This window comes from Tasmannia lanceolata, unplaced genomic scaffold (genome assembly GCF_043159265.1).
Source record: "Tasmannia lanceolata isolate RefF3 unplaced genomic scaffold, GAP_Taslan_0.1 ptg000002l, whole genome shotgun sequence".
In the NCBI taxonomy this organism is placed as follows: domain Eukaryota; kingdom Viridiplantae; phylum Streptophyta; class Magnoliopsida; order Canellales; family Winteraceae; genus Tasmannia; species Tasmannia lanceolata.
The window spans coordinates 54,414,162-54,440,542 of record NW_027518679.1 but is presented as its reverse complement, the minus strand read 5'-3'; the positions used below and the strand labels follow the sequence as shown (position 1 = coordinate 54,440,542).

General features: G+C 37.7%; 2 protein-coding genes across 10 annotated transcripts; both read left to right on the top strand.

Annotated features, from left to right (window-relative positions):
* Nucleotides 1-866: 866 nt before the first annotated feature.
* On the top strand, nucleotides 867-11,970 carry LOC143879226 (putative ADP-ribosylation factor GTPase-activating protein AGD8). Of its 2 annotated transcripts, none has more exons than XM_077381494.1 (7): nucleotides 867-1,022; nucleotides 1,167-1,285; nucleotides 6,072-6,510; nucleotides 6,701-6,961; nucleotides 9,986-10,111; nucleotides 11,002-11,103; nucleotides 11,547-11,970. In XM_077381494.1, the coding sequence occupies exons 1-7, from the start codon at nucleotides 954-956 to the stop codon at nucleotides 11,652-11,654; spliced, it is 1,224 nt and encodes a 407-aa protein (XP_077237609.1). In that variant the 5' UTR covers nucleotides 867-953; the 3' UTR covers nucleotides 11,655-11,970. The 2 variants fall into 2 exon arrangements, with proteins under 2 accessions (XP_077237609.1, XP_077237601.1); XM_077381486.1 differs by having other exon boundaries at nucleotides 9,983-10,111.
* A 3,773-nt stretch (nucleotides 11,971-15,743) lies between these two features.
* On the top strand, nucleotides 15,744-25,504 carry LOC143879192 (Chaperone DnaJ-domain superfamily protein). Of its 8 annotated transcripts, XR_013251167.1 has the most exons (8): nucleotides 15,744-15,904; nucleotides 16,881-16,958; nucleotides 17,065-17,140; nucleotides 17,602-17,675; nucleotides 17,807-17,871; nucleotides 18,018-18,065; nucleotides 23,673-23,839; nucleotides 23,976-24,165. XR_013251167.1 is itself a non-coding variant. In XM_077381458.1 (7 exons), the coding sequence occupies exons 1-6, from the start codon at nucleotides 15,878-15,880 to the stop codon at nucleotides 18,058-18,060; spliced, it is 363 nt and encodes a 120-aa protein (XP_077237573.1). In that variant the 5' UTR covers nucleotides 15,744-15,877; the 3' UTR covers nucleotides 18,061-18,065; nucleotides 25,275-25,504. The 8 variants fall into 8 exon arrangements, 7 of the variants coding, with proteins under 7 accessions (XP_077237573.1, XP_077237553.1, XP_077237582.1 ...); XM_077381458.1 differs by lacking the exons at nucleotides 23,673-23,839; nucleotides 23,976-24,165 and adding an exon at nucleotides 25,275-25,504; XM_077381438.1 differs by lacking the exons at nucleotides 23,673-23,839; nucleotides 23,976-24,165 and adding an exon at nucleotides 25,269-25,504.
* The last annotated feature ends 877 nt before the right edge of the window (nucleotides 25,505-26,381 follow it).

Genomic DNA, 26,381 nt, shown 5'->3' with positions numbered 1-26,381 from the left:
CATTTCCCTATAAATCGTTGAAAGCAAAAAAAAACTCCCAAGAAAAATTTCAGCCAGAATTGTTTTTCCTTTTGCAATCCAAACAGGGCCTTAATGAAAACAATGCTCTACATGCATGATTGGTATCAGAAGCTTGCACTACTTGAAGTTGTTCGGTTCAGGGTGTTCAATGGGATGAAAGTCTATAATTGTAATTGAACTTGTCCTAGAGCTGCTCACATCATCTATCCTGAGAGCAGAATTTTCGCACATGTAGCCATTAACAACTAAACCCAATATCTAATCAACCAAGAAGAAAATATAATCCCTCTCGGGCATTTCACCGAGCACTTGAAAAGTAAATCTAATAGCCCAAAATGGAAAACCCTGTTTTCATAGACATGAGATATTTTCATGGTCTAGGGAGAGAGAGAGAGAGATGATTGTGTATCTGTGATGGCAAGCTCTTCTTTTGATTTGAGCTTAGAGACGGAGAGAGCACGAAGGTCTCGATTTTGGTCGTGCCAGAGAGAGAGGAAATGAGGTTTCCAGATTTTGGTAAGGTGAGAGAGAGAGGAAAGATTTTGAGAGAGAGAGAGAGAGAGAGATTGAATAGGGGATTTTAGTAACGCCAGAGAACACGAAAAGATTTTGATCCCGGGAGAAATGGAATAGGCGGTTTGTTGGAAGGGTATTGTCGTCATTTTAGAAGTACTCTTTTTTTACTAACTGACAACTCATCCTAGGCCCGTAACTGCGTTTAAATGCGGGTGTCCGCAGACTTATAAGGGGCGTAAATATCAGCTCCCATACAGGAAACATCATCTCCAAATGAGTTACTCTGTAATTTGAGAATTGCTCAAGGGTAATTTAGGGATAAGGACATCATAAAATAAACGAAATAGAGGAGAGGAGATTCAGTACAAAACCCCTATCTCTCTCTCTCTCTCTCTCTCTCTCTCTCCTCTTCGGCCATGGCTTCCGAAAGCTTCACTGATAAAAACGTCATTTTCAAAAAGCTGAAATCCAGGTCCGAGAACAAGGTATTTCCCCCTCAACATTTGCCAAAATTTCGATTTTTTCCCTCTAGAAATCACCTTTGATTGTGGAGATTTGGTTTTGAAAACTCAGATCTGAACGGAATTTTCCAGATCTCATCGTTTTTTGCTTTCAATTTCTCATTTCAGATGTGCTTCGATTGCAATGCCAAGAATCCTACATGGGCGTCCGTTACGTACGGGATCTTCCTCTGCATCGATTGCTCCGCCGTTCATCGGAGCCTCGGCGTTCACATCAGCTTCGTTAGGTATCATCAATTGTTTGCCCTAAACTCTTCCATGAAGTTGGTAATTTTGTTCATTTAATGATGAATTTAGGTTTTCTTTTGATGAATTTTTTGTTGACCTAATCGATACATGTATGAAATGCATCCTTTGATAAATAGATTCGATATACGTAGTTTATTAGGTTTATGATCTCCATGGATGCCTTCCCATTGGTCAGGTCTTCTTGTAGAAAGGTTGTCAGATATATTTTGTTGGATTTATTTTCTGTTAAGGATCGCATTGATATATGGCATCATTAAGAAACTACTTCTATTTACATTTGAGAAGAAAGCTAGTTTTGGATTACTCAATTCAAGAGTTATCTCTAAATTTATTATCAATGGTGATTGTGTTCATGCTGCGCATGGTACATGTACCAGGTCAGGTACATGGTTTTAAATTTCCACTGAAATTGACACGAAATGGCCGAAATGTTTCCATTTTGATTCCTACAGAAATGATGCTGAAACCGAAATGCATACTGAAACCAAAATCGCAAGTGCATTAAGGTATACTATAGCAGTATATGTTATATAATTATTTTTATATGAATTGAATGTGAAATGCGGTTTATGTACTATGTGTAAATGTTTATACGAATTACATGTGAAATGTTATATGTACTGAATTGTCAGACATTCGCGGCAACGCATGTCACTAGGTATTTAATGTTATTAAACCATTATGGATGGTTTCCTTGCTATGTAATGGTTTCTAAGTGTGTATTTGTACTTGTTGTAGCATTTTCTGAGGTTTGATATTAAATTTCTATCAATTGTATATGTTTCCATGTGTTTCCATGATTTCACAGGATTTCCATCGAAATTTTTAACCAAAACCAAAACATTTTTGTTTCCGTGGCGACCGAAACCAAAATTTAAAACCTTGGTCAGGTATGTCACTGGTGATTGTACTAAGTTGTCCTGTTACACCCAAATGAGCTGGCTATAGTAATTTGACAAGTAGCATGTAAATGTTAGGATTCCTTTATAGAATTACTAACACATGTGGATACTGGACAATCTTGCTAGCTGAAGTACACAGAAGGTGTCATACCAATTCAAATGCTAATGCTTTTCCTATATCAAACATTCTCCAAAATGGAATACATGCACAATGTGGATATTTAATTATTTATTGAGCATTCATTGGTTTGTTTGAAGTGGAACCCCTAACCATATCAATCAGTTGTACTCAAAGGTTTTATTCTGTTCTCAATTATGTTTGAAGCTCAGTATTACAAAACCATTTGAACATAGATCCGTATAGGTGGAATTTGAAGCAAATAGACCGTCTTTACATATGTCTTTTCTTTGATTATTTTAGAAAGGTTGCTAAGAATGTAAAGTGCATCTCCATCTATGGTTACTTCCTTTCTATTCAAATTTCAAGCTCACCTTGGTTAAAAACTAAGTCTACAAACCTAACTTGCTCACTAACCCAATTGGAGGGATTTGATTGTCATAGGCTGATGATTCCCTCAAGCAAGAAAATGTTATTGCTTTTCACTTTTTATTTTTTCCTTGTTCCCCCGTCTCTCTCTTGTTGTAATCTTTTCCTTCTCGTCCTCCCATAGTCACAAATATTTGTCTCGGGAAAGGTGTATCTCTGGATATTTTAATTTTTTTTTTGGTAATTTCGACTTTATGTCAAGAAAAATGGAAAAATATAAAATATAAAAAAATATAAAATTTAAGAATAAAATTAAAACAACAAATAATATGGTGAATTTATCAAGACTTTTTTGTGGTGAAAAAAAAAAATGAAGATATCTCAATGATTTTTCAAAATGTCAAGAAATTTTGGGATTGTCGTTTTGTCAAAATATCACAAGTATTGGAGATAATTGTGATTATGCTGCTTTGATGCAGCCTGAAAGGGAATTAATCTTTTTTGGGGTTGCTTCCCTTCCTTTATTGTGGCCAAATAACCCAACGTACAAAAATTATACATGAGCATGTAGCTTTGAGTCTTTGACATAATGTCCTTTATGACGTGCTTCCTCTCTTTTCTTTGAAGCTTTCTTCTTCTCCTTATGACACAAATAACCGAAGGTTTGCACCTATCTCTCTTGTACAAACATCTCGGAATGTCTTCTTCGGTGATCAGCTTTGGCATTTGAACCAAATCTCAGGAATCTCATAAGACTAGATGGGAAATTTCAAATTCAGAAGTTTTATAGGTAAAGGTAGCTATTCTCTATTTAGTTTGAAACTGCCGTAAAATGGAAACATAGAACTCCTTACTAATCAACGCCCTCTGCATAAAAGATCTGTTTATTTTTCTCATTTCTAATACCCAAATTTGGCGCTTAGTATGCAAGTTTCCACAAAAGAATTCCCATTATTTCCAAAAGGCCATATCCTCACTTGCCTAATGTTGCAAATCTCGAAATGCTCACTACATACAAAAGCAATATAGAATGGAATTCCTCCACTCTTATTGTCATTTTACAACAAGTGGAAATGTGATGCAAGAATGCAACAACACTCAATTTATCTATACAATCTTTAACAATCGCCCCCTTGTTGATTACTTGTCTATATAAGCTCAGATATCTACAACTCGAGATTTGTGCCCCACAACGAATCCTCATGAAACATAACACACTTGTTGACTTTTTAAGTGCTTAGGTTTTTTCGCTAATAGAAATAATGATTTTTTCTAAAAATAGTACCCATGAAATTAAAAGTGGGATCAAAGCTCATCATTAGAGTGTTCCATTTCATCGCTTGATTCACAAGGTATTTTTTACGTACATTTCATAATAAAGGTATGATGCTTTGTCAATGAGAACATTAGGGTCTGGTTGTTGTGCCCTAAGAATTCTATATATATTTTCCATGGAGTGGGGTTCTCATCTTTGCCCATCGGATGGCATTCAAGGGATCCTTTGATCCAAATTCTCAAATGTATGAAGAAGTCTGAATCTTTCCATTAAGGCCTTTTTAGCATTACTAGGGAGTGAAAATGGATATAATTTACTTGAAGTTACCTTTAAGTAAAGACCATGCCTTAGACTTCCAACCATGGCACATCCAAGCTTGATTGTGTTTAAAGGTTGAGATAAGATGTGAAGAAGAGAGAGAACAAGAGAACCAATCTCGTGGTTCGAGGCCATAAAAAGCCGTATGTCATGAGGTGTGGCGTTCAAGATTGGTAGATTGAAAACATTGAAAAAGAAAGAGAACAAGAGAGAATAGAGAAGAAGACAAAATCGAGGGACAAAGTATGATTGTATATCCACTAAGTCTGAGTATAATGACTTATATATTGTAGGTTATAAATAAATATGTAGCCAATATTGATGCCTTTGGTGAATACAGTGACAAGTTGATTATTATTCACATGAGTTAAGTTGTGGTTGAGGCCATAGCTCTATACTCAGTCTTTGTGCTAAATCTTGCTACAATATGCTGCTTTTTACTGCCCCATGATACAATACAACCTTTTACCAACACACAAAAACTAGTTATCGTGTATCAGGATCACCTGCCCAACTTGCATCAGGTACCCTTTCACCTTAATAACTCCCACTTTGTGTGTGCCATGATGAAGCTCATAATCAACAGTTATCCTGACATATGTTTCTTGTAATAAGCTTATGGAACTGAGGAGTGTGTCTAATAAAGAGTGAGTTATCAAACGTTGAGGCTATGCTTTTCCTTCAGGTGTGCCTCAAAGCATATGCCTTGTGCGCTTTTGAAGTATATTGAACCGTAGTGGGTGTCGAGACCCTTCTAACTGGATTGGGTTCAAAACATAAACGTGAATAGAGTACGTGCGACTGATGGACTTTTGTCTAGCTGTTCAGCTGTTGATCGATACGATACAGACGAGTTATCTAGTGCTCTCACTGTCTAAAGGAGGGCGTACCTGTCTCGATTTCGGATCCTAGCAGCGCCTGACTCTTTTACTGGCGGCTTCTGTGTTGAATCTTTGCCGGATTACTCCATCCGATCATAGCTAACCTGATCGTAGACCACCCTTGCCCGAGGCTTCCATGGGATGTACGCCTCCTCGCATTGGGAGCTTTTATGTTTGGAGGGAAACCTTATAGGGTAAAAAGAAAAAAACCATACCTATCCTCCCTATAAGCGCTATTCAGTCCGTTCCTAGTCACCCTGAAGGTAGGACGATGTCTTGGTCCCGTCATATAGGGTTATAGTATATTATGTTGTTCTCTATCTTGAGTTTTGTGTAGGTATTGTCACAAACAATATGAAGCAGGCGTGAAAGATCACAATACACCCATATATCTTTTTGAACCTCAAATTCTAAATTCACCGAGCAACTTCAATTCTTCAAAGTAGGGTTTTTGTCAGAAAACCCTTATATTTCCCTTCAAAAGCTCCTAGACTTAAAGTAAGATGTACTATTTCTGTATGATTCATCTTGATTTAGATTTGTAACGTATGATTGAAATGCCTTCTGTTTGATTTGAATCAAATTATACAATTTGATTCACATTGTTTGTGTGTTTTGCATTGTCTGATACATTGTGTTTCTAAATAGACAGACTGTTTTTTTGTTGGTTGGATGAACAGTGTTTTTTATTGGACGATATTTACAGTTTTTAATTTATATCTTCCAGTTGAAAATCTGAGACATATTGGAGTGATCATCTACGTCTGACTTATATCATATGGGCTTTCTGAATATTTTGAAATCTAATTGTCATGAGTTTCTTGTTTAGCCAATTCGAAGTTTTTATTTGCATTTATTGAGCACTTCAGCCATTAAGAAGTTTTTTAATTGGCCTCCCAGGTCTACAAATCTTGACGCATGGATTCCTGAACAGTTGAAGATGATGAGTTTTGGGGGAAATAACCGTGCACAGGTTTTCTTTAAGCAGCATGGATGGAGTGATGGAGGCAAAATTGAGGCAAAATATACATCAAGGGCTGCTGAATTATACCGGCAACTGCTTTCAAAAGAAGTTGCTAAAAGCTTTGCAGAAGATATTGTTTCTCCCTCATCACCTGCTTTTTCTCAGTCAATGTCTACAGTTAATGGACTTTCTAATGTGAAGACTACAGATGCACCCAAAGAAAATTCATTTGAAAGGCATGAAACTCCTGAAATTACCCCCTCACCTAAAGCTCCATCTCATTCAGTTGTTACCAGTTCTATTAAAAAGCCCATTGGTGCAAAGAAGACTGGAAGTAAGGCAGGAGGGCTTGGTGCCCGCAAGCTTACTACAAAGGTAGATGTGTCCTTTTGAATATATAATCACATTTCTGTAATGATAGAATTATATACGATATAGTGGATTGTGTTGTTCTATTATTAGGCCTTAACAGTCATGTTTAAAGTGCAATTTCATGGTTAGATTTGATTCAGATGCGAAGAAGCTGATTCATTTTCATTAACACAAGAAAACCTTCTAAATGCAGCCAAGTGAAAGCCTCTATGATCAGAAGCCTCAAGAACCAGCTCCTGCCGTCACCTCCTCAGCCAATACCACCACAACAATGGGCACACCTTTTCCTTCTCGCTTTGAATATGTAGAGAATGTTCAATCACCTGAGAACGGTTCTGGAAGTGCACAAGTAATTGGCCATGTTTTGCCACCGAAGTCATCATCCTTCTTTGCAGACTTTGGAATGGATGGTGGGTTTCAGAAAAAAACTAGCTCCAGTTCCTCTAAAGTGCAGGTAAACTTATAATGGCTTATTCATTTTATTATTAGATTCTTTGGAAGTACTAATTTGTACGACTGCAACGCTGTATATCAGTCTGGTCAATTAAGAACTGAAAACTGTCAATTCTGTTGTTTTTTTCGTAACAGTAAAAAACTAAAAACCTACTGACCCATCTGTTTTCTCCCCACTTAATTTTGTACATTCTGCAGCCTTTATTTTCCCATTTCTGAGGCATTATAAGTCTCTCCGAACACAAATACTAATTTTGAGTTAATATAAATATTTATTTTCATTTATTTTGACACGTCTGCCACACCTGCCTTGTTAATTCTTTAAGAACCAAAATTTTCCAGCTATTGTCTTGAACATCCCAGTTTATGCCGCTATTTTCTAACCTTTGTACAATGCAGATAAAATAAATTTGTTAGCAAATCTGTCTTATTGATTTGGTTGAGACCTGACCGATTCCAAATACCTAAAGATATAAGGGTATACGTAGTGCTATTCAAGGATATTAGCTTTTCAAGGAACATAATCAAAGTTTGATAACCTGCTTCACAATGTTGAAGAGCTGATGATGCTATTTGCCGTTCTTTTTTTATGCTTCAGATTGTCACCCATTAATATTTTGTCATTGGAAAAATATGGTAAGTGTTCCAATCTCTTTCTGGACTTGGTCCTCAATAGCCCTAAAAGTCATTTTTTGTCATAACATGGGCATATTCCTGTTAAAAAGATATTTTCTGACCTAAAGCAATCAATGGATTCGTTTTCTGCTTTAAGTTGAAATTATTCTTACACGATCAATTGCACTTTTAGTTAATATTAACTGTGTTGCGGCAATACATCTCAGATTTTTAGTTGTCGACATGTATAGAAAAAGTGTATATATTTTCTGATACACTGTTCACCCCAAAACAATACTGTCTTGTCCAAGACACAACGTATCATATGATACAGTATCAGATTTTGGGTTCTGATATGTGTTGGATTTTTTATGTTTTAACCATATTCTTAGTTAATTTACTGCACTTCTGTATTTTTATGGGTGGCTTCCAATTTTTCTTGTAGACAAATGAGCAATATGTTATGTTGTCTCAGAAGATATCCTTCCTGAAGATTATAACCAATGTGCCAATTACCATTGGTAAATTGAATTACTGTGGTAATATTGCATTATTATGTGAACTCTTGTTAGGGTTTTTCCCTTTGTGCCATGCATGTCCGGACCTTTTTAATTTATTTAGCATCAGGGATTATGAGGCTAAGGTGTCTTAAATGCCTAGTGTGTGAGTGGAAATGTGGTATGGGAATGGGTATTTGATAGGACTACGAAAGAGTCCGAGTTGAGAAGTTTTCTTAGGCTTTTACATGCTTCAGAGGAGATTTTATCCTCTCTGAGGATAAGTGCATTCGCAGGGTCCGATGATTCTTTCCTTGTTCCTTGAAGGCTTTGTTCCACAGGTGGTTGCACGCTCAGCTCGTAGGAAGGGCTTATTTTCTATTAAACATAAATTGAATTACTGTGGTAATATTGCATTATTATGTGAACTCTTGTTAGTGCTTTTCCCTTTGTGCCAAGCATGTCCGGACCTTTTTAGTTTATTTAGCATCAGGGATTATGAGGCTAAGGTGTCTTAAATGCCTAGTGTGTGAGGGGAAATGTGGTATGGGAATGGGTATTTGATAGGACTCTGAAAGAGTCCGAGTTGAGAAGTTTTCTTAGGCTTTTACATGCTTTAGAGGAGATTTTATCCTCTCTGGAGGATAAGTGCATTCGTAGGGTCCGATGATTCTTTCCTTGTTCCTTGGAGGCTTTGTTCCACACTTGGTGGCACACTCAGCTCGTAGGAAGGGCTTATTTTCTATTAAACATGGTTCCCTTTGCTGTTATTGGGACTTTCGGAAAGAAAAGAATCAGCGATGCTTGAAGGAAGTGATTGTCGGTTGCTTGGCAAAGAGGCGGAGATCAGCTAGATGCGGAGATCAGCTAGATGGGTTCCACTTCCACCACCTCAAGATACCCATCAAGCTAAACTTGATGGACTTTCCTTGGGGAATCCTAGACTAGCTGGCATAGGGAGGGGTATTTAGGAACAACAACAGTTATTTTTTGTGGGATTTTCGGGCCTATAGGAGTGACGGACTCCGATGGGAAGGTGAGAGCACGCCTTGGTCTTTGTATTTTTGTGTATAAGTTTGAGCCCTCGTTGTGGAAGGAGATTCCCAAAATGCGGTAAACTGGGATGCTCGAAAGAGTAGAGGCCCATGGTGTTTTAGCCTTACCATCAATAAGAAAAGTAATATGAGTAGAGCGAGGGAGTTCTATTTTAGTCATGTATTCAGAGAGGCCAACAACATTGTGAATTCGTTGGCGAAGGAGGGAAATAGTAGGTATTTTTTAGTGGAGGGGCAACCTCTTCTTTTGTAATTTTTCTCTGTTGTTTCAGCTCTTGATTGTAATAGTTATCTTCAAGGGAAAAAGCACAAATTAGATTTGAAAAAAAAAATTGAGTGATTTCATTACCTATATTAAGTCTAAGTTATAACGAATTAAATACTTAAAATTAAATCTTGCATTCATTTATTATAAATATTTGTAATCATTATGATTTTTACCGAGAATTATCCTGTAATGCCTTGGGAAAAAAATTTGTTGATTAAACTATTGTCATAAATACCCGCCCAATAGTCTGAAGAACAATATGTCACTTAGACTATAACTAGTTCATAATAAAATGGCATGATAATCTTTGATTTCTGGATTTTCTTGACTTGGGTGGTTTGATAGTTCCTACTTTATGGTATGGTTAAGACATGATGATTTCCACTCCCGTTTTTTTTTTTTTGAATGGTATAATGATTTCCACTTCTTGATCCTTTCAGGATTTAATCCCAGCAAGTCCTTTTATTATTTTATTGTTGGGATTTTTTTTCTACCATTTAAAGCTTAATACTTGAAACCATTTGGTTTTCGTATGTAGTGTTGATTCATCAGAACATTCATTTTCTGTTGTTACATCTCATGGTCAGCAGGTTCAGGAAAGTAATGAAGCAAGACAGAAGTTCTCAAATGCAAAGTCCATTTCATCAGCCCAATTTTTTGGTGATCAGAATAAAGCTGGCGATGCGGAGTCTCAACTTTCCCTAAAGAAGTTTTCGGTATGTTCATTTCTTCTTGTTATTAAAAACAGCTACTACATAAAGGCTGTTGGGCCCCATGGATATGAGGCATCAAACACATTGGCTCTGGGAAGACTAACACACTGATACATCTGTCTAGTTATATGATGGTATACTGAAAGGGAATTTGCTAGCGTCCATCGCAGAAGGCATTTCACAGATGGTCTGTTGTATCTGAGAGCAGCCACAGAGGCTCACTTTTCAGCAGATTTTGTCTTCATTCACGAGGTGGCTGCTGTCAGATGCAACAGACCATCTGCGAAATGCCTTCTGCGATGGACGCTAGCAAATCCCTAATGAAAGATATCATAAATTTTGTAGTATAAAAAAAATAGTTTATAAAGCACAAGATGCAGCAAAAAATGTGTTCAGATCAGTAGTTCAAGCAAAATAAAGTTTGTCTTCTCCTACTTGTTTAAGTGATTTTACCCACAGGAATGAATGAATGACATCCTCAGTTGTGGGCACGAGGAGTTCCCTATATAGGCTGGTGTGGAAACTGAATGAATTGCATATAAATAATATTGATAAACTAAGAAAGGTAGGTTATGAAGAGTATATAAATAATACTGATAAACAAGAAAAGACAGTTTAATGTCTCTTGTAGATTTGTTTGAGGGATGTATGCATGTGTCTGAGATGATAATTTTTTAAATATGGAATGCCCACGTTGCATAGATTGCTGTTAAATTTAAATAACTATGCTTGGTGTGCTAAGGATTCATTAGCCGACCCCAACTAGTTTGGGACAAAGGCTTAGTTGAGTTTGCTTGGTGTGCTAAGGTACATACAGCCTCTATTTCAGTTATTCAAGTTGGATAACCTTTTATTTCTATCTGATATTATGTAAATCATGTGTTTATATGTAGAGTTCAACGGCCATATCAAGTGCTGATCTCTTTGGTCAGGACATGGATGATTCTGGACTTGACCTAACAGCATCTGACCTCATCAACAGATTCTCTTTTCAGGTATGCATTGTAGTTTTGAACCTCCATAATAAATTTAGCATCTTGTCCGTTAAATAGTTCATTAATGATTCCACTTGGCAAGTAATTGGAATGAACTTTCCGGTAATTTGTTACTCCCCTAACTTGCACAATTCGTTTGCTCGGAATGATAGTACCTCTTGCACTTAGAGTTCTCCGAAGTGTTCCTTAGAACTTAATATTGCATTTGTACCACTAGCATATCATGGGAAATAAAAATATCCAATGACATACACTGCCATGGCAGACTTTGGCATGGTTGTAATTAGAATTGCTTCAAATTTATCTAGAACCAGTCTTTTTGTGCAAATCTAGAACCTTGCTTGATTAGCTTAGGAGCCTTGGATTTTTTTTTTTGAATGGCAATGATTTTATTAAATATAAAGAGCCTTAGATTTGTTATTCCTTTTTTTTTTTTTTTTCAGGCATCACAGGATATCTCATCCTTAAAGAATATGGCTGGGGAGACTGGGAAGAAGTTAACATCTTTCGCTTCCACCTTTATAACAGATTTTCAAGATAGAATCCTCTGAGTGTGCTGCAGCTACCAGTTATTAGGTATGCATTTTCAAAGTCAGAGAAAATCATCACAGTGCCAATATTTTCAACATTGTAGAGCCTGTCTTCGCCCTTCATAGGTACTCTCAAATTCTTTTCCAGAAGACAATAAATTCAAATTCCTAGTTGCTGAATGTCATCAGCGTTTGTTCTAGTGTAATATAACTCGTATATTTGCTGTATTTAAGCATTCTCTTACTTTGTTTCTCTATCTTCAGCAGTCTGTATTTGTATTTGAAATAACCTTGAGTGAGACAGACAATATAAAATCGTTAGACTAGCATTTTGTGAGCTTTTGTTGGAAGTGGATATCCTGTTTTTTTTTTAATGTAGGATGGATTAAAGGGTGATCGTAACCTGATGCCTTTTATATACTAAAGTGAAGTGTGCCCTTGTAAAATCCTAGCGTGAAGGGCACCCAACTATATTCAGAGAGAGAGAGAGAGAGAGAGCTCCTTCATTGGCACCTCATTTTATCCACATCACCAAACTGCACAGCACCGAAATCGATAAAAACCGAAACGGTCATTTATTTCGGCCGAAATTTCAGTTTTTTCCGAAATTTGACCCAAAAAATCTGTTTTTTTTTTGAAAAATTAATTTAATATTTCACCGAAACTTAATATTGAATAAAATATTGGTTTCGGGTTTTGTACCAGATTTCGACCGAAATCCGAAACCGAAATTTTAAACCTTGATTAAAGGTAAATGATATGGTAACCGATGGTAAGGTACCTTACAATCGACATTTGCCACATGTACTAAAAACATACTTTTTAACTATTTTTCCGTTTGCTTCCTGTAGACTCAAGAGTTCAAATCCTCCCCGGCTTACCCGATGCACGTGGTTTACGGAAGAGTGTGTGCATTTGTCGGGATTAGTCCTGCTCTAAATGGGGTAGGTTTACGGATGATTGTGTGCATTCATAGGGATTAGTCCTGCCCTAAATGGCTTAGGGATTCCCTATGTCATAAAATAAAAAGACTGATTTGGGCACCGCATTGAATCCACGTCCTCAACCTTATCCATCATTACTTCAATTTTGAACTGTGTTTCTTGCCATTATAAATGGATTTGGGTGTAATGAATCCGTTTGGTTTTTAGGATTTCTGGAAGGGTTGTGAAATTACCCTTTTAAATCTTCAGGTGTAACGTTTCAACTTTTCATTGGATGTCGGATTTTACCCTCAACACCCAATACAATCACCTAACAATTATCTTTCTCATATTCTTTCAAGGGGTTTGTTAATGAATCTTCATCCTCTATGTTGAGAAAATCCACTGAGCAAAATCCGATTTGATCGCACACAAACAAATGAAAGGTAAAAATAAAAACAAGCTACAAGATGAACACCAGGGTTTTATATGGTTCGGACAAGATGCCTACGTCCACATAATCTTCCACTGTGAGAAAACAAACTACAACGATTAGAAAGAATTTACCCACAAACCACAATCATTTTACCTTGTCCTCTCAACCAATTCTAGGGCGGGTAATTTCACCCGAGGAGTGTGTAGCTAGATTAGTTGACCAACATTATCATCTTCTTGCTGTGACCCATCTTTCAGCGGCCCTTGTCAATGACCTCCAATCGCACATGGGAAGCAGAAAGCAGAAACTGTCGTCTCTTCCCTTTTCTCTCTAATAAAATCAAAGAAGCAGAAAGCATATCTAATTTTTCACGAAACAGATGCAATGGCGAGCTGTCTTTTGCGGGTGGGTCTGAGGTTTCTGCAGGTGGGTTTGAATGTCAAGCATAGTAATCTAATTTTGATGAGTCACGGGCAGATGTGTTTGTCGCAAAGACTTGGCGTAGTCGTTTACTGTTTCCGTATTGTTTGTCTCTATGAGGTACCAGGTGAAAAAGAAGAATTCTTGAAGGGATATAGTTAAATTCCTCGATTTGGCTCTTCCCAAAGGAACGGTCTATTTCCATTTTATCTTGCTCATTGGTATTGGTCATTGATACTAGAAAAACATCCTATTCAGGATTCCAAGAACAGAGACCATACTGGTTCGGGGTTGAGGACTTGGAATGCTGCCAGGATATCACTATCTTCAGGAGTATAATAAGTCAATTTATAACCTTTAACACGTGCTTTGAAATTCAGTAGGATTAAACGGTGGCGCAACTTAAGGAGACGACCATACAAGAGGTCAACAACTCTCAGACTTCATAGAAATAGTTGCCAGACAATGTCAATTTCTCAATGAAGTTCTTCACAAGATCTCAGCAATAGATGTCAAATATGACCAATTGTGCGACCAAGTGCAACCAAATAGGGAAGAATCATCCGTGCATGCTATTGGATTTTCTCATGTTTGATGGGAACAATGACTGTACGAACTCAATTCTTTGTTACGGGATAGGGATGCAAAACCAAAAGAAAATACAATTAGTTCTCTTTCCCATATTTTACTTTTATGAAAAAAACTAGATCACTTCTTATGGATTCGCTGAGAATGATTATGAAGTCCTCATTCTCTTCTCTTATTTCATCAAGTCTTCCCCCTGGGGGTAGTGATTTAATAGCAGTAGGCAATAAAGTCGCTTTGTTACCTATTCCATTAGGAACCTCAAATTTTTTAGGTACATCACATTCAAATCCCCATTCTTCAGCATATACGACGTTGTTCTTCAATAGATTATTCTTGAAATCGACCATGGATGTCGGCATTTGCATTTGAAAGATTTCCAGGTTACCCTAACTCGACCATGGATGTTGGCACTCGCTTTCCAGCCTAAATCAATGAATTCTGCCTGAGAAGGTGGCTGTTTACTACGGAAGAATCACAGCTTTGGTTGTCTGTGAGGGTGGTGGGCAGTGGTCTCATTTGGGAACCCTGCCTGTTGCAGGCTTTCCCCTCATTTTTTCCTCCTACCACTGCAACTATCAAACTTAACAGAAAATTCAACAATCCTATCTTTCCTCTTTTCTTGTCGGCTACGTCACCCATTTTCTTTTCAATCATTTCAGAGCATCCAAATAGACCCTAAGGCTCTGTTCACTTCTTTTCCCCGGAAAGGAAAGGAAAGGAAAGGATTTCGTTTTCCTTTCCAGGTGACATGGCAGAAGGAAAAGGATTCCAGGGAAACTGTCAAGGAAAAGGTTTCGTTTTCCTTGGAAAGCCTCTTTCCAATATATTTAATCGGAAACCAAATCTCGAGTAACAGGGAAAAAGTCAATTTCCACGTCATTTTCAGCTTTTAAATAAGAAATTCAACATCTGATAATAATTTTCCCTGGAAAAGAAGTGAACACACAAATTCTGTCTTGTCAAGGCCTTATTAGGGAAAAAAAAGGCTGTTTTCCAAGAAAAACAGCACCAGGGAAAAGAAGTGAACAGAGCAGAGAAAACCCCATAAAGACTCTCTCTCATCTAACATATAACCACCACCCTATTTCATGTGAGATTTGGGAGCTCTCGTATTAGGTTTTACAAATAACTAATAGTGGTGGGAAACAAGGCAACTTTCCCAACAGTTTATTTATAGACGGATGATGAGGAAGACAGGCTTAGTTATGCACTTTTGGCCTGTGCAAGATACTACTACTTGACATAACCAGTTGCAACACGATCCGATGGATCGTTTACCCAATATAAATTCATTATATTTGCTAGACTTCATCCTTACATCTTAAAGCATAAATAGAACATCAATCTTCTTGCTCACAATCATGTTTAATTTTGAGTCGAATAATCAGTTTTGGACTCAAATCGATTCTCAAAATCCAATAGGAACAAGGCCTTAGTGGGCCTCAGTGGTGGTAAGATTTGATAAAGAGAAGTGGCCCGGCTAAGGCCCAATATCTTGATATGAGGCATACAATACTTTGGCCTATATCGGTAAGGGAAAATGATATATTCACACCCTTTTTTTCACGGGGCCACCCTCTTGTACCGTAAAAAGTAGTGTCATATTCCCTATCGGGAAGGTCCTCAGTTTCGTGTTCCTTTGCGGGCCACGTCACTTTGTAAAAAAGAAATCATACGTGTGAGTTGGCTTTCAACGTGCGTTGTGTGTCTTTGGACCTTTTATTAAGTCTTCCGCCCTTGCCTGGCCTCTGTGAAAAGCCTCGGCAAACCTATAGACCATTTAATCCCTCTCTCTCTCTCTCTCTCTCTCTCTCTCTCTCTCTCTCTCTCAATGAAGGATATAACCAGGACATTTCACTCACGGCGCATTCTAGCAGATGGAAAGCAGAGATGATACCAGGAAGGTAAAATTCCAATTCCACCCCCACCAAATTTCCTAAATTTCTCCAACTTATTATTCACGCCATAAATTTCGGAAGCAAAATAGCTCTTCAAATTTGGATTTCTTATGTCAAACTTAGGTTTTTTCTATTCTCATGTGAATATGTGCATTTCAATTTATTTCCAGTTAAAACCATTTCTTTATTTAGGGCACGTTTGGTTGTACATCCAAATTGCAATTTGGGTGCAACCGAGGCCTTCTTAGATCATAGTTTATGTGTTCAAACTGCAATTTGAAAGAGCCCAAATTGCAATTTGGATGTAAATCCGAAGGCTCAATTGTTCTAAGAATGTCTGCCATGACCACAATGAGTATTTCTTAATTGTAGAATTTTTGTCAAATTTTTGTATCCACTACTTCCAATCTGATGCCCCTATTTTGTAACTTATCTTATTGTTTCTCTAATTTATTGTGATAAAAAAGGAAACCAACCTGAGTTTATATGTATATAGAAAGAAAGAAACATAATTTTATCTAATACAACAGGACATGGTGAACAAACATCCACATTCCACTCTTTGTTATGAAGATGATTTGGGTGTTGTCTATATTCATTAGTTGGAATTTCGTTACCCGAGTTGACTCCTTTTTACTGCGGCCTCGTTTTTGTTCGAGTCCGCATTTTGCCCTGTAAAGTCAATCAAAACTCCTTGGACTCTCCCGAGTCATGACCATGTCAACCGAGGACTAGACTGCGTCATGCCAAGTCGACTAGGATTTGCTATGCCTGCGTTTTGGCCCGCATCCGCATTCTGAAACATTGGTTCTACTAGTAATAAGTCCAGCAAGGAATTGTGTCCGTTTATCCCTGAATATAAAGCATGATATGCAGAAATGCTAGAGAGTATATGCAACAAACGATGTATCATATCACAATCACAGTATCTTATCCAAAACTTATCACCAATGAGTAATATAAGCTTTTTATATGTTTTAAGGATTACTACAAAGTGTTGGAGGTTGACTATGATGCAACAGAGGAGAAAATCAGATTGAATTATCGAAGGCTTGCACTGGTTAGTGTTCATCTCTTGTCGTCGGTTTGTGCTGCAGTTTGTCAATGGTTCCTCACAAAAGGATCACCTACTGAGAAAATTAATGTAATTATTTTTTTATCCATAGAAGTGGCACCCTGACAAACACAAGGGTGACAATGCTGTCACTGCAAGGTTCCAAGAGATTAACGAAGCTTACAAAGGTAATTTTGTTGAATTCTTGATGAAACCTGTTGCACGTGAATTTTTCGAGAGATCATGATTGTTATTTTAATAAGGATGATGAACATATTCAATTATTTTATTCATTGGTTGTATCCTGGTTAATAATGACGAGAGTCAAGAATATTTTCCCTAGTCTCATTCATTATTGTGAGTTATATGCAACTGGAATTTTTCTAATCTCTTCCACATGGTTTTAAATTTCGGCCGAAATCCGAGACCGAAATTTTAAACCGAAACCGAATTTTAAAAATTTCGGCCAAAATTATAAGAGTTCCACCGAAATTTCAATTTCGGCTGATGCTGAAACCAAAACTGAAACTGAAATTTCAAACCTTGCTCTTCCATAAAGAATTATAAAAATGTCTATGATGCATAGAGAATAAAAGAATTGTTATGCGGAAGCAGGAAACTTTATCAGTCCATTTCATTATTTTTGCAGTACTAAGTGATCCCGTTACGCGCCTCGATTATGATGTTACTGGAAATTATGAGATTGATAAGTACACTTTGCGGGTAAGATGATCATGAAGAAGTTGTTGGTTTATGTTAACTTAGTCACACTTAGGTCTTTAAGGATGGTCCGGTGGTCATAGACATTTAAAATGATTTTTGATTTTTGATATGGTCTGCCATGTTCAACTCAGGAATATCTTACCAGGTTCAAAGGCATGATACTGACCTGCAATGGCCTTGGTATTAGTCCAATATGGTAATTCGTTGTCAGCTTCTTCCTCTTCCTAACTCTTCACGATACTTTCTTAGGAGTTTCTATTTTTGTCTTACGGTGTTTTTGTGACAGGAAAATGATTAAATCCACACAGTATAAATAATTAGAACTCTGATTTATTTGTGCAGGACACAACAGCTGATGGAAACAAATGACCTCGTGGATCTATAAGACAAGTAATTTCTCTACATTTTATTCACTTTCTCATTGTGTTTGTTATTCAGTGTTTTAAATTGCTTTGTAAAAACCTTTATTCCTTCACTTTTCTTTTTTATTTGGTGAAGGACCAAGCCAGATTTTTAATGTTGCGATCAGATTGTATGTAAGCCACAGAAAACATATTTTCTATTGAGTGTATTTCAAATGCGTTAACATAGTATCAGTCCTCTAGATGGACAAATTCACAAAATTATGTGACTTGTCCAATTATTTCCTCAAATCACCCGTATTATGTGACTATTGTCCAAATATTTCCTTAAGTAATGCCAAGCATGATAGAAACAGTAAGCTCTATGGAAATGCTGTACTTTTTTCACTGTATGGTGGAATCTATACAAATCTTATAAAACTTTTGGTAGACTCTCTTTTGAAGCCCTTGATCTACTATTCTATAATAGATCTTTATTAAGCACCTAAAATGGACTAAGATATTTTACATTCTGAGACATAAGCATATATTTGCTGACCCCAACTAGTTTGGGACAAAGGCTTAGTTGAGTTGATTTGAGTTGAGTTGAGACATAAGCATATATCTTTCAAGGTCAGCATTCTGAAAGTAATTTCCGTCTTATGTCTAAATGGATGTTTGATAAATGTGAATGTGAAGAACGTGTTACTTTGCCTTCGGTTTCATTGTAACAAATTTAACTTTCTTGTCTCCTGTGAGCTCTTTCCACTCGAAGTGTTCTACATTGTCTGCACATTCTAGTAATTCATAAGGGTCGAGGGGACCCTTAAAATTCCCAACGTCGATTTGAAGGTTGAAGGTTGAAGGTTGTAATCTCAGGACCTCTCTATAAGGCTCGCACTAGTCTATCCTCAAAGTGAGGCTTCGGTTCATCATACGGTTCAAATTCATCATCCGGTTCTGACCTACCTTCAAAAGAGTTGTCTAGACCTATCTCGCGACTACTAGCCTTGCATGGCACAGGTGGGTAAGTTGTGCATGGATTCCTAGGGGTCATGGCGTTTTCCGGAGGCCTCTAGCTCTATGTGCTCTTTAATGTGGTTCAGGGTGACTCTGATCTCGGCTAACATGTCTGAGTACTTGTCCAACGTACTAAGTGCTTTGTTGCCAAGATCCTCAGTGTTGACCTCGAACTTTTCCTTGATGTGGAGCATTGGCCATGTGAGCCATGTGTTTAAAACTTATAATTCAACATGTAGGACAATCCTATGGACTCTGGAAAGATACCAAGACACCTAAACAAGAACAGAAAGATGCAACATGAGGTAACTAACACCTAAAGGATCTAGGATAGACCATACGACCTGGAACAACCCTAAGAAACTCAACTCCTATCTAAAGATGCCTTGACAGACAAGGATCAACTAACCTAGACTTTTTTGAGAAATCAACTAAACTAGACATGGGTTTTGTTTTATCAAACACCATTCATGTTAATTTCTGGGAACTTTGGAGCATAGAAGGGTGTCTAGTTCAAATGAGCAGCCACATACATTCCCAAATCAGATTAAACACGACATTATAATCAATGATAGCTAGAGTTTTCATGGAAATTCAAAACCCTCAAAATTGTTCATCAAATAGAAAATAGTTCGCCCCAAACAAGTTCCATACAATAAGTCCATAAAGAAAACAAAACCTAATGGAAAATAAATCGGGTCTCAATAAGATATATCGTGAAAATCAGATCCACAAATAAACCTAACTATGGCCCAAACAATATCAAGTGGTGGCTAGGGAATGGTAATAGGTGGGGGAATCAGAGTAATGTAATAACAAGGTAATGGGTAGGGGAATGGTTATGTAAAAGGGTGTAAAGAAAGAGGAGAAAGATTGGGGAATATATGGGGAAAAGAAATAAAGAAAGAAATATAGGACTAGTATGAGAGAATAGAAAATAAAATAATCGTACATGGAGTGGCGTGCCGGGACTTGTGCCTTTGTCGTCTTGCTACAGATGGTGTCCAAGATAAGGGAGGGGCTGACCTCATCCAAGACAGAGAGAGAGAGAGAGAGAGAGAGAGAGAGAGAGAGAGAGAGAGAGAGAGAGAGAGAGAGAGAGAGAGAAGGGAGGAAGATAAGAACAAAAGGAGAAAGGAAGAAAGGCTCACAATTGTGAGCTAGGGTGCGAGGTAGAGGGGAGAAATAGAAGGGAAGATGGAGAAAGAGGCGGTTATGATTGTGTGGGGGTGGGGATTGGAGAGAATAAAGAGGGGGAAAAGAAGAAGGAAGATGGAGACAAGAGGCGACTGTGATGAGTGCACATTCGTGGGGGTGTATGAGAGAAGAAAGGAGGAAATAGACGTGAGAAGGAAGAAAGAAAGGAGAGAATAGGGGGTGTCGGCTGTCTCTCAGCCTAGAGGGGAAGTGGGGAAGGAAAGAGATGAGGGAGAGAAGAGAAAGAAAGGAAGTGGATGAAAGAGGGAGAGGGAAAGGGGGCGACTGCACGCCAGCCGTGAGGGAAGGGAGAAGAAAAGGAGAAGAAAGAAAGAAGAAGGGGCGGCCCAAAGGGAATAGTGGAGAGGGGTTCCTTCTGTTTGATATTCCAAAATCAGGTTTAGAGAGGGTGTTTGGGGTTTATATAGAGGGAGGGCATAGGTTTAAGTGATGAGCCATAAGGGGGTAGCCAATAGGATATAAGGGGGTTTTAAATGGTTTATTGGTGCGTCGTGGCTGAGGGCCACTAGGTTATAAGGTACTTTATGTTAGGCTTGGATCTAGGGTAGTGGGTCATGGGTAGCAAATAAAGCGGGTCATAGGGTTGACGTGAACATCTCCCACATCTAGCATAAATAAAATGTCTCTAAAAACTGAAATAAAACCTTATTTAAAGATAAATAACATGTCCATAAAATATCCATATAAAGTACAATAATCCTAAGGCTGCTAGATCACATCAGGAAAACCATAAAAAGGATGGGTCATTTTGGTAATGATACCCTTCACTGCCTAACTTTTTAGAATGACTCTCTCTCTCTCTCTCTCTCTCTCTCTCTCTCTCTCTCTCTCTCATTAGTCCTTCACCCTCTGTCCTTCTCTCCCTAAATCCTCAACCCTTCTCGTGACTTGCAATTTTCATGGCACTATTTTACTATTTTTCTGCCACCCTTTGCTTCTTGTCACCTATAAAACCCTACAATTCCAATTTTCCTATAAAACCCTAGCATTATATCTCTCTTTAGCATTTTAATATCTTACATATTGTCATTACCTTGAGTTTCTATTGAGGTTTTCTTCACCAAAACAACAAAGTCTGACACTCTTAGTCCCCAGTTGCAGTGCACATCGCAAAGAATTGCAAAAGAGACAAGGGAAACGATAAGAACAAGGGCCTTTCGGTAGTCCCATGGAGGGTTTAGTGTGCCCCGTTCATGTCCGAGTAACAACGTCTTGACGTGGCTTATCACCTCAAATTCGAGCTCCAACAAGTGTGATCCACTCTTCACGACCCTCTGCTCAATAATAACACCCTCCTCAAATACCAACAAGAGAAAGTGTGTTCAATAAAATCTGATCGTCATAGCGAAAGTCCTGCTACAAGGAATCAGAAACCCAATTATGACGAGAGAAAGGATTTGAACCTAGTCGAAAAAAAGGTACCCACATTGTTCATGAAAGTTTGTGGGAACCTACTTGATCGTCTCGTCTCCCCCTGAACCCCTTTCATTGCAATTTTCATTCCTAAACCCTTCACCTCTTTTGCATTCTCCAGCCCCTATTTTTGCTATTTCGTTTTCTCCAATCCTGATTAATTTGTTTCATCTCCATCGATATGACTACTACACTTGACCTCTGTTTAGGCAACCTCAACCAAATCAGGCCCGCCACTCATCCAAGCTTTATCGTCTCAGTTGTGCTGATGTCTTGTATGCTGGTAGTTATTCACCACCCTGACGGACTAATGGAGAAATTTTGGGGAAATTTAAAACCATGATGTATACATGTCTGTAACACATAGGTCCTCATCTTAATCTGGGTATGATAGTGCCCTCCAGTAGCTTACATTTGGTACAACTGACATAACCTATGTGGCGAATCAGGTTTTTCAATATCTTCATGACCCAAGATAGGAGCACCTTCAAGCAGCCAAGTGGGTGTTAAGATATATTATTTGTGCATTGGTCTATGGATTACTTTACATAGCTCAATAGAACAAATTAGTGTTTGGCTATTCAAATGCTTATTGGGCAGGAGATCCAGAGACACACATCAGCATTAGCTTATTGCATTCTACTAGATGATTGCCTAATATCACGGATTAGCAAGAAGCAGAGGATAGTAGCTAGATCGAGTGCAGTGGCAGAATTTATCCTCCATTAGAAAGCTCTCTCTATATTTTCTCTAACCTTCTTGACTATCACTATCTATTATTTGCAGAAATATGGTATGCGAATGCTTCCATGATATTTTCTGTCTAGAAGCTTTCTTTCTTCTGGCGCAAGGTCCCCCCACTGCCTGCTCAATGTTTAGTTGATTTGAGCAATCTAAACTGGAGAAACTAATGCCCTCAAGGTCAGTTTAAAGTCCCATCAGTAAAACAATACTACAAAGTGCCAACCCTGTAGGTCGGGGAAAACTGATGTTGGAGGAATTGGGCACATCTGTGTTTGCTTGTCCGATATACTGTCTGTACTCTGTAGATTAGAGCTATGGATAATAAGGTCATAGACAATTACCCGTGTGCCAATTTACTTTTGGTCCATGGTCCTATTTACAGATTGGTTTTTGGAAGAAAGGTGTTGGTTGTACTGTAGAGTACGGCGGGGTCTCAGGATGGTTTTTATATGGGAATGGTTGCTTTGATGGCGTATGATTACGGTGTGCACACTTTGGGGGATTTAGAATTTGCGCGACCTTTGGTGGATTTGATAAGAAAGTCCTTAGTCAGTAGTCACACTTATTTTATGGTGTGGAGTGTGGACACTTGGGAACCAATGACTTTGGAAATGACTTGTGGTTGTGTTGGGGCGTTTCCTTCCAAATGACGCCTTAGGCAAGAGCTCGGGTATCGAGCAAGCATCAATTGAAAGGAGGCATTTTCAAATTCTCCTGTCCAATACTCTTTGCAGCGTCAAGACTTAATTATAGTTAAGTACTTTTCCTTAAATTATAGCCCTACTCTTCTTATGCTATACGCTTTTAGCCTGCCTGAAAAATTGCCACATTTTCCTTCTAGAGGAGACCCTCTATAAATAGAAGCGTTTTTAACTCTCTCTTTTTTAATAAAATGGGGCCGTAGCCTTTCTGCGAAGTACTGCCTTTTAAAACGTGAAATCAAAATAAAAGACGAAGCTTTGCTAACTATAGACATGACCTCATTTTATTAAATAATGGGCCTTAACTTTTGTTGATTCTGGCCATCCACTTTCAATTTGATCCCTTGGGAACCAAGGTGAGCCCCACTAGGTGCATGGTCGAGATCGATCTAAGGTGGGACTCACTTGGATATATACACTATTACACAAGGTAAGTGGAGGTACCCTGTTAAGCATGATGGGGACATCTTTCACGAAGTAAAATTCAAATATTAAAGGTGAATGAGAGCTAATCGTATGTATTTTCTGATCATGTAAATGTCTTTGTCTGAGACTATTAGGAGAGGTATTACAGAGTCTGATGGGGATAAGGAGTTCTTGGATGACGTTGGGCAGAAGTTTGAAAAAGAGACGAATAGGCTAATAATAAGAAAGATGATGACAATAGAAATATGCATGAGCACATCTTGTGAATGATGGATTTGTGTACAAGTTAAGAGCCCTGAATGTGAGTGAGTCTTGGGTTCTTCCCTTATTTTGTTGGCTTTTAACTCACTTTCATTACAGTTTAGACATACTAGGCAACATATAATGCCTCTAGGGATAAGCAAGAGTTACATGAACTTGTCTTTATCTGCATACAGGAGGAAAGATTGTGATAAGAAAAGGTGAAAGTGCTCATATAGTGTTTAGTAAACGTTGATCATGTACGTTCTATCAACCTTGTATTTAGTTTCAGTTTTAAGGCTTGTTTAAGCTGGACATTAATAAGTGATGACATTTCCTTGTATGACTGTTTATTCCTAATTAATGGTAAATTCAGCATTATAAATATCCTTAAGGTCTTCATAGTTGAGGTAAATGCACCAAGTTTGTAGGCTGGGATGGTTTATTATGGATGCAGATCAGTGAAAGTGCATAATCTATAAGACTCTTTTAGGATAATCATAGCACTGATTGCTCATTATATGGTTTGTAAGTTAAAGAAGTCAATTTATGATTCCAAACATGCATCAAATATTGAGTTTTGAAATTTTATTGTGCGATCACCTCATTCGATTGAGAGTTTGTTCATTTTCTTTTGGGTTGATGTAAGGAAGTTGCAGGTGGATTAAGCTTGCTTCCACTCTAGGGGTATGGTAGCTCATAAGATCAATTGAGGGTTTTTTAAAAGAGGAATTTTGAGCTTTTGTATGCAAAAAATAATGTTTAAATATTTTGAAAAGCAGACCTTCTCTGAATGTTGATATTTAATATTGAGTGCCCGGGGAAAAATTATTATGAGAAGCTTTATCTATGCTTCTTAAATGATGTCAGCATGACTAGAATCCATCATGTGAGTTCACAACCTATAGATAACGTTAGATTAATATCACCCTGTTTGAACATTTTACTTTGTTCACAACCAAACAAAGCTCCGGTCAACCAAACATGCGATTTTTATTTTACCTGGATACTTCCATGGAGTTCTTTTTCCCACCAATCTCCCAGGAAGTTTTTTGTTCCACAAAAATCCCAAGAACCAAAAAAATTCCCGCAACCAAACGGAGCCGCCACAAATTGGAAAGTCAGAATAGTTCAACGATGTGGATTTTGCTCCATGGTAACTGACTTGGATCATTCAGCATGAGACCCACTTGTACTTTTGCATGCTCATAGTTTTCTTTCAGTATAACCACTTAGACATTTTTCTGAGGTTCCACACTATTAAACTGTTAGTGTTTCAATCGCTTTCTGGACTAACAATGGAGGAATATTGGAGTAATTTTGAGGGGCGATCCAATGGCAAAAAGTAAAGTAGTACGCATGTAATTGTCCATTTGGTAGGCCCAACCCATCATAGTAGTGTGATCCAGACCTTTGTATGATATTAATTTCATGGTGACTGACTTTAACAATGGCTTCTACATTGACTTTGGCTTTTATGTTTTTTCAAGGGATAGATTTTCGATGGTTTGGATTTGTTTGATCATTTGAAGGGCTAGATTTTCAATGGTTTGGATTTGATTGATCGTTTGCTTGTATGAATGAATATCTTTGTGGGCATAAGAGATGGAGAACGTGTAGCATGTAAAAAGCTAATTTACTATTGTTCCAAAATTACACAATGTATGTTACTATCCACGGGAACAAGTGAATCTTCATTTGAAAAATTACTAAAACATATTTATAATTTGTGTTGAAATGGTACCATAAAATTACGAGATGCATTTATAATATGTATTAATCCCGGGATGGGGGAGAGATTTCTAAAACCTGGATTTCTTACTTAAAATCCAGGATGATGGGATTGTAAAATCCAGAATTTTACACTGCTTTCAAACTGAAACCTGGATTCTAAAATCCATGTATCCAAACAGCCCATTCTAGGTCCACTGACACTCTTAGCTATAGAATTCACACACGATGCTGTCTGGAGGGAGGGAAAAACTTTCATGAAAATTCCTCTCTCTATGGGGTACTAGGAAAAATTTTATTTATTGTTGTGGAAAAAAAAAATCATGGAAAATGAGTTATCTAAATGCTTGAGAATTCATTTGCAAAGACAAATTTTCCTTGCACCCAGATTGCAACTTACTTGTGCATCTAAAGAAAGGTACTCTGAATGTCAAAGTCCGATCTAGAGACAAACAAAACAAGTGAGTGTTGATTCATCGGATGTGCTCTTTAGATCAACAGTTTATTGGTTTTACGTAGAAAGAAACAGAGCCAAAAGGAATTCATTGAAAACGAATGAACCAATTTGGTAGAAAATTCATTTTCCACGGAAAAGTTTTCCTTATAATCTAAAGTCTCATTAAGTCCTTGGTATTGATCCTTGTTGACTTTGAGGAACTCTTAAGGTGGTTGTGTCATAATGAGCCAGACGATTCATCTTGTGGGTCATGTAATGCATAGACTTTAGCCAAAATGTGAAGTCCATCAGATGATCTTAGCCATCCAATTACATACATTGATACCTAACCTTTTTAGATCAAGACTTTCAAGTGTGGCACGTGCAGATTAGGACCCACAATCTTAATGTCTCAACTACATTCATTGAGTCCGTT

What these genes read in the sequence shown, in the direction of transcription:
- LOC143879192 (XM_077381458.1), top strand. Translation starts at nt 15,878, where the DNA reads ATGGAAAGCAGAGATGATACCAGGAAG. An exon ending in GATTAACGAAGCTTACAAAG is followed by an intron (nt 17,141 to 17,601) that starts GTAATTTTGTTG and finishes TTATTTTTGCAG; the next exon opens with TACTAAGTGATCCCGTTACG. An exon ending in CTTGGTATTAGTCCAATATG is followed by an intron (nt 17,872 to 18,017) that starts GTAATTCGTTGT and finishes TTATTTGTGCAG; the next exon opens with GACACAACAGCTGATGGAAA.
- LOC143879226 (XM_077381486.1), top strand. Translation starts at nt 954, where the DNA reads ATGGCTTCCGAAAGCTTCACTGATAAAAACGTCATTTTCAAAAAGCTG. An exon ending in CCAGTTCCTCTAAAGTGCAG is followed by an intron (nt 6,962 to 9,982) that starts GTAAACTTATAA and finishes TCTCATGGTCAG; the next exon opens with CAGGTTCAGGAAAGTAATGA. An exon ending in TTTCCCTAAAGAAGTTTTCG is followed by an intron (nt 10,112 to 11,001) that starts GTATGTTCATTT and finishes GTTTATATGTAG; the next exon opens with AGTTCAACGGCCATATCAAG.